At 30.9% G+C, this 11153-nt stretch overlaps 1 protein-coding gene across 1 annotated transcript; it reads right to left on the reverse strand.

Moving 5' to 3' along the window:
• Window positions 1–8143: 8143 nt before the first annotated feature.
• On the reverse strand, window positions 8144–8815 carry LOC139886455 (vacuolar iron transporter homolog 2-like). Its single transcript, XM_071870277.1, has one exon. The coding sequence runs from the start codon at window positions 8813–8815 to the stop codon at window positions 8144–8146; it is 672 nt and encodes a 223-aa protein (XP_071726378.1).
• Window positions 8816–11153: the final 2338 nt, after the last annotated feature.

The following is an 11153-nucleotide window of genomic DNA, read 5'->3' on the forward strand; positions in this document are numbered from 1 at the left end:
ATAAAGATATAAAATATATATATATATATATATATATATATATAATTTATATAATTATATATATATTATATTATATTCTTGTGCATAGTTGACTTGTAATTTTAGCTCCGTTGACTCGCGCGTTGATGCTCGGTTCATGTCTCGATTCCGGATTTTCGAACGCTTTTTCGCATGCTTAGATATCTTGTACTTTGCGTTTCGCAGCTTGTACTTTTGTCATTTTTAGACATTATTCATCAATAAATTGAACCACTTGGATTGTATCTTGTACATTTGAGTTTTTTAGTCATTTGCGTTTTCAAATCGTCGTTTTCTTCTTTTGTCTTCGCACTTATTTATTTAAACGAATATTACATAAAAGTAGAACAATTGCAACTAAAAGCTTGTCTTTCTGGAAGGATAATGCTATAAAATATATGTTCGTTTTTAGCATTATCAGCCTTCAACTCGTTTGAGTTATTGGACTTGTGTATATTGGGCTTAAGAAGTGTTGTTGGATCGATTTAATTTTGGGCCAACTGTTAATCTACTGCAGCGTATATATATTTTTTTTTAACAAACCAACAACCTACAACTTCTATATTATTTTTTTCCCTTTTCTTACGTTCGATCAGCAACTGCAATCATTTTTCTGTTTCAATCTACAAACAACCACAACAAACCAAAAACCCATTGATATGTTACGCTTATTTTTGTACTGTTTCTGTTGAACGCGAAGGAGATGAAACATGGAAGATGATTCATGATGATGATGACTGTTGTTTATGATTCGGTTTATGATTATGATATCAGAATATTAAATGAGGGATAACAATGACTATATGATGATGATTTACGTGAATTGGTGATGATCGTGATAAAGGTATCACAATGATAGAAGATGGATGAGAATGATGATGACAGGATGATGATTTAAAAACGAAACCTTTCTATATTTTTGTGTCTATCGATTTCTGCTGTTTCGTGAATATACCTGGACACCCAAAACCTTATTACATCTTGGGCCAACTAAATGTTGAAGTGGGCTGTTGGATTAAGAACCCTGAAGCGGGTTGCTGCTATACCAATTCATTTATTTTTATTATTTGTGTTGGGCCAAAAACTCTTTTTACACAAGTGGGCTGTTATGTTTATGCTTACCTGGGTCGTGTTCCTGTTTTCTAGTTGGCCGAAATATTAGATGATAATGTTACATGATGAGTTGGTTATAATAATCGACGATGATGATAAATGAAACATGATGATGATGAATGACGAGTTAAAAGAATTTAACTATCGAATTAAATCAGAAATGCATGAACAGAAGGATGGTATACGGTGTTGTAGGTCAAGCGAGAGGTCGCGGGTTCGAGCCTGGGCATGGACATTTATTTTTAGGCTTGATACATAAAGGTAGCCTTTTTATCATTTTATTATTTTTATTATTATTAATATTATTAGTATTATTATCATTATTATTTTTATTATTATTATCATAAGTAAGTATTAGTATTATTATTAGTAGTAATATTATCATTTTAGTTATTAAGATAAATATTAGTATTACTATTATTATTATTATTAATAAAATCATTATTTTTATAGTTATTATTATTGGTATTATTATTATTATTATTATTATTATTATTATTATTATTATTATTATTATTATTATTATTATTATCAATATCACTATTAGTATTATTATCATTATTATAAAAATTAGTGATATAAAAATATATTTAACAACACTATATTAATATATAATTTTTTACTAACGAAACATATAATTTATTAAGATAATATTTAAATCACTAATAATAAATAAATATGTTAGATTACAATTATATGTGTTAACATATATAATTAATATAGGTTCGTGAATCCTAGGCCAACCTTGCATTGTTTAGTTCCGTCGTATGCATATTTTTACTACAAAATATCGTACCGTGAGTTTCATTTGCTCCCTTTTTAAATGCTTTTGCAATATATATTTTTGGGCTGAGAATACATGCGTTGCTTTATAAATGTTTGATGAAATAGACATAAGTACTTAAAACTACATTCTATGGTTGAATTATTAAACCGAATATACCCCTTTTTAGTCTGGTAAACTAAGAATTAGGGAACAGACACCCTAATTAACGCGAATCCTAAAGATAGATCTATTAGGCCCAACAAGCCCCATCCAAAGTACCGGATGCTTTAGTACTTCGAATTTATCATGGCCGAAGGGAGTCTCGGAATGATGGGGATATTCTATATGCATCTTGTTAAGGTCGGTTACCAGGTGTTCACCATATGAATGATTTTTATCTCTATGCAGTTTGCGAAATACCTGATATGAGATGTATATTTATGGAAAAATGAAATCTTGTGGTCTATTAAAATTATGGAAATGATTGATTACGAAAAACCTATGAACTCACCAACCTTTTGGTTGACACTTTAAAGCATGTTTATTCTCAGGTATGAAAGAAATCTTCCGCTGTGCATTTTCTCATTTTAAGGATATTACATGGAGTCGTTCATGGCATATTTAGGACAGTACCTCGCAATGTGACCAAATGTTGATGACTTTGTCCAGTGGATTAGGACGGGTCTCTACAGAAGTGTGATTCATTATTGGGCAGACAATGCATAATAATAAAAACTAAAACGGTTAAATGCATCATAGTATACATTGGGCAACTTCTATCCCGTTTTAGCCAATATTGTTGATTTCGGCCATTTTACCCACCTGACCCGTTTACATAAAACTTATTCGAAAATGACTAATATTTAAGTTAATGCACTGAAATTGCTGCACCTAACATGACTAAATGTTATTTGCATATTGTAGTACTATTTTTTAAAAGAGCTTTTTCTTTCTGAATTAATGCAAATCGTGCTCTGATATTGCGTTATTTTCATGACTAGGTGAAACCGCTTGACACGATAATGTTTAACCACCTCCAGGGAAAAAGGGCGGGCTTACATCAGCAGCTGAATGATATATGCATCCTACACCCGATGCAATATTGGTCATGAAAAAATTAATTGACCACCCATCATACTTTTGATTGTTAATGTGATCCTTGCTCCATGGGTCATAATTATAAGTGGGTCTGAGACAAATATAGTACATAATATTAACTTTACTGAAATGAAATGTGCACAGTTAATGGCAAATTCCATAAATGTTGTCTGAGATAATGATTTACTCTGAATGCTCTCATAAGTGATTTATTGCAGGTAACAATATGAGTTCATTTACATGTCGTGCAAATTGATTCAACTGATTGGATTGGACTAGATGGGTTCAAGTTCATCTTGACACCGATCTGACATCAAGTCTATTAGAAGAATGAGCTACTGGAGGTATAAAATTTGTATTAACTTTTGTTTTCAATTATTTATTTATTATATATATTAATATATTCTTCTAATATATCATCTAACTGGACATGTAATTGTAAGAGTTCATCATTATAGTGACATTAAGCAGTATGGTAAAAGTAATGACATCCCATCTAAATATATCAATATACAATTGAAGGACTTCAGGTATGTGCTAAAGTCATTCAGCTTTGTATAATGAGAAAACTGAAAATTGACAACATTTCTTCTTTGTTCTTATAGTTATTATTATTTATTATGTAATAATACTTTGTTTGATGTAAATAGACTTTTAAACTTAATTGTTTGTTTGTTACTCATAGTGATGTTGTTTTGTTTTACACCTTATGGGCTAAATTCTGAATCGACTATTTTGGATATATGAAGACCGCTACCGATAATCAGTGTTTGATTTTGGTCACACAATTCGGAAGGACCAAAATGTATGGGGGTAAGATCTTAAAACTTACGCTTTAAATGCATCAGGTTTTCATATCATTTTTAAATAACAACACTCCTGATACAAAATGCATGCTTACATGATAATTATAGAACAACTCAATGTAAGTTCGGGTTCGAACTTCACTAAAGTACTAATTGACGCGGAAGTGCAAGATGTCTCTGAATTCACAACACGGTATATGTTAAAATGTTTTATGTTTTTTAATAGTTGTAAAATATTATACATCATTATAAATACATCTATAGTGACTTTGTGAACAATTAAGATTACAAAATACATATACTCCATCAACTGGTTATAATGAGCATGCCTTTTTATATAATGTACCAGTTTGTTTGATGTATTTATGATGATGTTTTAAAATCATTTGTGTCAAATTTTGACATGACACTCAACATCGATTGACTGTTATCTTTGAAACGTTAATGCGAGAAATGTGGCAGAGATCCAAAGGTCTACCTAAGGTAACAAAAAACAAAAAAATATAATGATTACTTCTGCTCGATATTTGTTATGAATATAAGGTGTATTTAACCATTCGCATGTAGGTTCAAAAGTAGCGTTGACACTTTTTAAGAGTGATAATGGTAACTGCTTCTCAAAGTCAGCTTATGAACTTAAAAAATCACTACAAATGGAGGTTGAAACAGGAAGAGTCGAAGAAAAAGCCAAACCTTCCAGTGACGTACGGATTCAACCGTTTTCGGAAAGAAAATCGTCTCAAATCTGGCACAAAGTGGTTTTTCACCTACGACTTTAAGAAACGTGTGTTCTATCTTTATTATTGTTTACAACAATCCTTAGAACAATTTGAATGCATTGTTTCAATGAAAAACATTGTTTGTTTTAATATCAAGTGTGATGTTTTATATCGATGTTGTTTCGTTGTTTTTGATAAGTTCGTTAACATTTTACACTTAGTCTTATTATGGCCCGCCGTGCAACGCTCGGGCTCTTAAAGGCTAGTTAATTTAATAAAACACTCTAAAATTAATAATAAATAAAAATTTACTCGTAATTAACTTTGGCGGCAGATTGTTTTCGGTTTCAATTCTAATTTCAATACCCCAATTATATAATTTAAACATTTATACTTTAAACAATTAATATATAATATATGGCTCAAAATAATATATGGCTCAAAATAAATCACATATCCACTTCAATAACTCAATCTTATTCTTCCACATTTCTTCCTTCTTCTTCTCTTCTTCTCTGCAAAAAACTTCCAGGAGCTCATCAATGAAAAAAAAAAAAAAAAAAAAACACTAAATACTAAATTTTCGATTCATCAATGTATTCACTCTGACAGTCTGACATGGGTTATGATAATTTTCTCTTGTTAAAATTATTTGAGACTTCTCTAAATATTAAATGTTAGATTTATTAAGTAATTAATAAATGAGTTTGGCTAACTGGTACCAGCATTAGATAAGGAAGAGTAAATGCACTTAAAATTTCCATTTATAACTTAAATATATATATTTTTTTGGCAAAAAAATTGAAAACTTATATATAACCGGAAAAAAAACTTAATTTTTTTTTATTAAACTCATGCATTACTATTTATACAGAAATATTAATTACAATTTATAATAATTTTAGAAAATTCTAGTTCATTGATTGAGCTTATCACGTGTTCTTAGGGCATTCTTTAGCTTTTCCCTTAATGAAAATCTACATGACACTTTTTGAGACGTTCTCGAATCTTGTAAAACTCATATTTACCCACATAAACAATACATTATCATAAATGCCCACACTAAATAAAAGAAAAAAAATCATATTTACTCATTTTAAGATTAATATTTATACATGTCCATTTTGAGCGTATAAACTCATCATCTATATACCCATTTATTTAAATAGCAATCTAATAAATAAAATTGCATTTTTTTTAATATTGTATGAATCGTATGGCCATCTGCTAGAAGTTTACACAACCATAACCATAAGTAACAAATTGTTTGTAAATCCATCTGCATTATGATAACTAAATAAATATTGTGAAATAGTCAACAAATGAAGACAAATGAAATCCGTATTCAATATATGATGCAACCAATATATGCAGGCCCTTTTATAACCTGCCAAAGTGATACAATGATTCATAATTATCACTTAAGCAAGTTTTACAAAAAAAAAAAAAAAAAAAAAAAAAAAAAAAAAAAAATTATATTGACAAATGAATCAATATATTATTCGATTTATATATCACCATAATGTAACAAAGTGTGTATAAATCTGTAGACATTATGTTTGCTAAATACTTGCTCCATAATAGTCAACGAATGAATGGTTTAAATAGAAGTTGTGATGTGGTCTAGTGGTTGGTGGTCAGCCTCCTTTAGTGAAGGTCAGGAGTTCGACCCCCTTGGCTACATATTAAAAATACAATTTCATCCATGACATGAAGTATCCACCTATGGCACCCTTTTTCATATCGTTTGGGGGGTAAAGGGAAGGGGTTTTACTTGGCCGTGCCCTTGGATCGGTTTCAAAGTTTCCTCATGGGCAGCGATGGGGGCGAGGTTATTATCGCTGCATCGGCATAGTCGAAACGGGAGATGATCGCAACGGGTAGTTTAGTCCCCTCGGGTGATCCCAAAATAAAAAGAATGGTTTAAATAAATCAATATTTGGTGCATCCAATGACATACATCGACAGATTAAATTTCAGGCCATTGAGAAGAAATTTGGCGGGAGAATTGCCGCTAATGTAAAAACTACGGCGTAATGATTTTTTCTTTTTAGGTTTTACTAGAAAAAAATTCGACCGCACGTTGCTGCAGTTGTATTCAACGCGCGGTCAAATTTGCTAATGTAAAAACTACGGCGTAATGATTTTTTCTTTTTAGGTTTTACTAGAAAAAATTCGACCGCACGTTGCTGCAGTTGTATTCAACGCGCGGTCAAATTTGGATATATGTTGTTTGGTACCTAATATATCTAGTAGGTTGGATTTATTTGTTGGACGTGTATGTATATGTATGAAATATAGCCCGAAATATTTAGTGTTTTTTTAACGATGTCCGTTTTGCGTATAGTTAGTTGCGTTGTGTTCGTAAATATTTCGAGTTGAACGGTGGTCTCGGAAAAATTTAACTCGTACCGAGCGAGAATATATGTCCCGTTATTTAGTGTTTTTTTAACGATGTCCGTTTCGCGTATAGTTAGTCCCGTTAGGTCCGTCTGATTTTTTCGAGTTGAACGGTGACCTCGAAAAAATTTAACTCGGACCGAGCGAGAAGATAGGGCCCGTTAAAAATTCGGGTGAAATTAATTTTTTTTATTTTAATAAAATTATATATTTACGTTTTCTACTCCTGAAAAAGTGGAAACTTGAAGGGCCGTTGTGTAAATTAAGCCGAAATTGAAGGACCCTTTGTAGTGTGAACGCAAAATCAAAACGACAATCAATTTGAACTGAAACTACGATTTCGGCCATGAGTTTTAGTATATAGGTAAAAAAATAAATAAATAGGTAAATAAATAAATAAATAAATAAATAAATTAGTATATATACGTTTTATTATTTAATTTAATGGGTAAATAAGATAAAATGGGTTTATGAGTTTAAATTGGGCATATATGATAATATATTGTTTAGGTGGATAAATATGAGTGTTTCAAGTTTAATAAAGGGTATATATAATAAAAATCCTAGTTTTAACAATGCATTATATTATATTAATACTAATTACGAATCAAATTAATATTTTACTCTAAATATGTAGTAACGAGTGAAAGCATATCGGTTGTACTGGTTAATCTTCGGATCCGTTAATGTTATCGTTTTTTTTGCCAAAAAAAAAAAAAAAAAAAACCCGAGTGAAAGCATAGCCCGCACCGCTCTGAAAAATGGTTTGGCTTCATATCTTTATAACTAAAATCCATATATCGACCATTGATACCAATCTTTTATTAAATGAAAAAGTACATATATATTCTTCTAAAGTTTATAAAAATAAAAATGAAATAAATTTCATATAAAAACTGACAAAAAACATTTATTTAAAGGTTAAATACATATGATGATCTAACTAATATAATCGAAAACCTACCAACAAAATTATTCTCTGAGTCGTACAAACTGATATATGTCTGTAGATCATGTAGTACGTTTGTAAGCAAGTAATTAAGCCTGGTCATAATTAGCACCAAGTCTATTCTTTTAAAAACGAATCCTAACTTCTATAAATTTTATATGTCGTTTAATTGTTCCTTATTTCCTTGTAAGAATAAAGTATAACCCATACAAGCTTGTATGATGATCGGCGCTAGTTAAGGACATGTATTAAAACAAACACAAACCATACTCATCTAATTAAGACCAGTAGAACCAACTGCCTTGGTTAACCCAAAAGTAACAACCATAGCTAACCATCCTCCAACCAAAACCCTAACAGTTGACTTAACCATTGGAGCCCTACCCATTATAGCACTCAACCCTCCAAACCCTATGAGGGCCAAGCTTACTGCCACCACCACCACAATCAACCTCACTAAATAATTCTTTATAAAGGCCGCTGCTAGCAGCGGCACAACTGCCCCCACTGCAAAGGCTGAGGCAGATGCTGCTGCAGCCTTTGCCGGGCTCGGCAAATTTCTTTTCTTTCGTTCAAGTTCCTCAATATTTCCATTTTTCATAATTTCTCTTTTTATTTGTGACATCTCAATGTCATATTGGGAGTAAACCGATACAAATTCCCCAATCGCCATACTACAAGCTCCAGCAACAAGACCAACAATTCCCGATAAAATCATGCTCTTGACATCATGGCGAACAGCACTAACGCCCATCATTAATGAAGCGGTGGATAGGAGACCGTCGTTGGCGCCTAACACAGCGGCTCTAAGCCATTGGGCTCTTTTGGCGTAGTCGAAAATGATGTTTTCATTGGCTTCTTGGATTTGGTTGCTTTCAATATCAAATTGTATTGGAATAGTGGTTGCTTGTTGATTCTCATGATTCATAGTGATGATGGATGCCATGAAAGACTGAAAGGTAAAATGCTATGGAGAAATTAAATATTATTAGATTGTGGATGGCACACGCCAAATAAAATAAAAATAAAGTTGAAATTGGATATTAGAAGTGTGGAGAACACACTCCTCATATCAACTTTTTATACTCCGTAGACAATATGAAACGAATAGAATAATGTGAGGGGCCCACTCCGTATTTCCAGAAAATTAAGAATCCAAATTGTTGTCCTTTTCATTGTTTCTTGGTGTAAAATTTGTTGCTATTTTTTAACCATAACATTGAACTTGATTAATTAAGATTTAAATCGTGAATATGGAAAAACAAATCATGATTTACAATGTATGCTACATAATGTGAAATCAGTTGTGCAATTGTGCAAATAGCCTTTCATACTGACACTTTAGCTATGGACTAATGTTGATGCAATATACGTAGAAAGAGAGAAAATAGTCATTGGCACCTACAAGGTATATGAAATAAAAGTTGACGCAATATATCGGTTATATATCGTATATTTGACGAATATTACTATTATTAAATTAAGGGAAGAGGTGCTCGTTTTGGACTGGACTAGTGGGGAATTCATCCACGATACATATACTGTAGTAAATTCATCATAAATATGAATTTTTAGTTTGTGGACATTACAAGTTTTATATCACCACCAAATTACTACGGAGTAACGTATATTTAATATTAATAAATCGCTTTTTATTAAGTAAGGAGTAATTAGCATGTAAACTAATCGCAATTTTACGTCATTATACTTGTGTTTGTCTAGGTATCTCATAAAGTTAAGTTGTAAACTTAGTAATTGTGCCAGTTACGCACATTACGTAGAATGTCATGGATGGACATAAAGTATCTTTTTGACGTCGTAGATGACTCTAATGTTTGAAATTGTTGAGTGATTAGTACCTGACTCTAATTGACGTTAATTAAATTTTGTTAAATCACCTCAAATGCCAATCACATAACATAAAGGTTTTTCATCATATCGTCATCCTTATCATCTCCATCTTCATCTCTATTATCTTCATCTTCTATCCTTATAAAAGATGGAAGATTATAAACCTTAAATCTTAATTATTTTCAATAACACCTACAATTTACAAACATCAAATTTAAAAAACCTAAACCTACGAATCAATTCACTCTTATTAAAGGAACCCCCTTAAATTTTGAAATCAAAGCTAGTCTCTCTGAAAAGAGAACCACAGGCTCTTTCGTTGTAGAACATGATTACATAGGATATATTAAAGGGATCCCTTGAATATTGCATCAATTTTTTTTTTATTTTTTTTATTTTTTTTTTCATTCATGTTAAAACTACGATTATATGAGCTATTGACCAAAACGCTCATATTAACAACTAATTATAAAGATTCTTCCTAAAAAACTTTATTGCCAAAAATGCTCTCGCAATGTGCAAGACCTTCATGCGACTCTGCGACTCGTGATTTTTGAGTCACTGTCGAGGTATATAGACACCACTTGAATTTTGTATCCAAAATTTTTGGCTATATGTGTATTGACAAAACTAGCCAATTGCTAACTAAATATTATATATATTATTTCAATCTAGAAATTAGAGCTTACGTTTTATAAGCGTTTGATAAAATAGTTTAATGTTAAAAATGTAAAATAACACCATAAGGATAAAAAGTAAGCACATAAAGAGTAATAATGTAATTTTACCTTTAATAAACTCATAACATATTATTTATTTTGAAAAGCAAGATAATAAGGAATATAACTTATTTGTAAAAACTCTTTAAGTAGCTTATTTTTCTAATGGTAAATGATCTTATAATAAGATTTATATCAATGATCTAGGCATACGTAACATCAATTTATATTATTTTACTTGGTAATTATATGTGAACACATTTGATACTCTTAATTGAATGATGTAGGCAAAAATTTTACAATTCTTACTTTTAATACGCCTACTTGCACATCGTTCCTTTTGATGATTCATTTCTCCTTTTGGGCTATTTTCAAACTATGGCGTGTGCCAGCCACACCTCAAACCATCATATATTAATCAACAATTACGTCTGTGAATACGTGGATACATACACGCTTACGTAAGTATATGTAAGACTACAAAACCCAATGTTATACGGAGTAATATGATACTAATCACATCAATTCACGTAAGCACAATACTGAAAAATCTGGATCAGGTTAACTGCGTATTTTTATTTATGATTAGATAGATGTAGATACAAGTTCAAATTGTTACATTTATGATCACACTAAGGTGTTATTGTTATAATGTTTTTATTACGGTCGTACCGACATACATTTTTTTTTATGGCATAAAAGGATATATAATAT

This window comes from Rutidosis leptorrhynchoides, chromosome 1 (genome assembly GCF_046630445.1).
Source record: "Rutidosis leptorrhynchoides isolate AG116_Rl617_1_P2 chromosome 1, CSIRO_AGI_Rlap_v1, whole genome shotgun sequence".
Classification (NCBI taxonomy): Eukaryota; Viridiplantae; Streptophyta; class Magnoliopsida; order Asterales; family Asteraceae; genus Rutidosis; species Rutidosis leptorrhynchoides.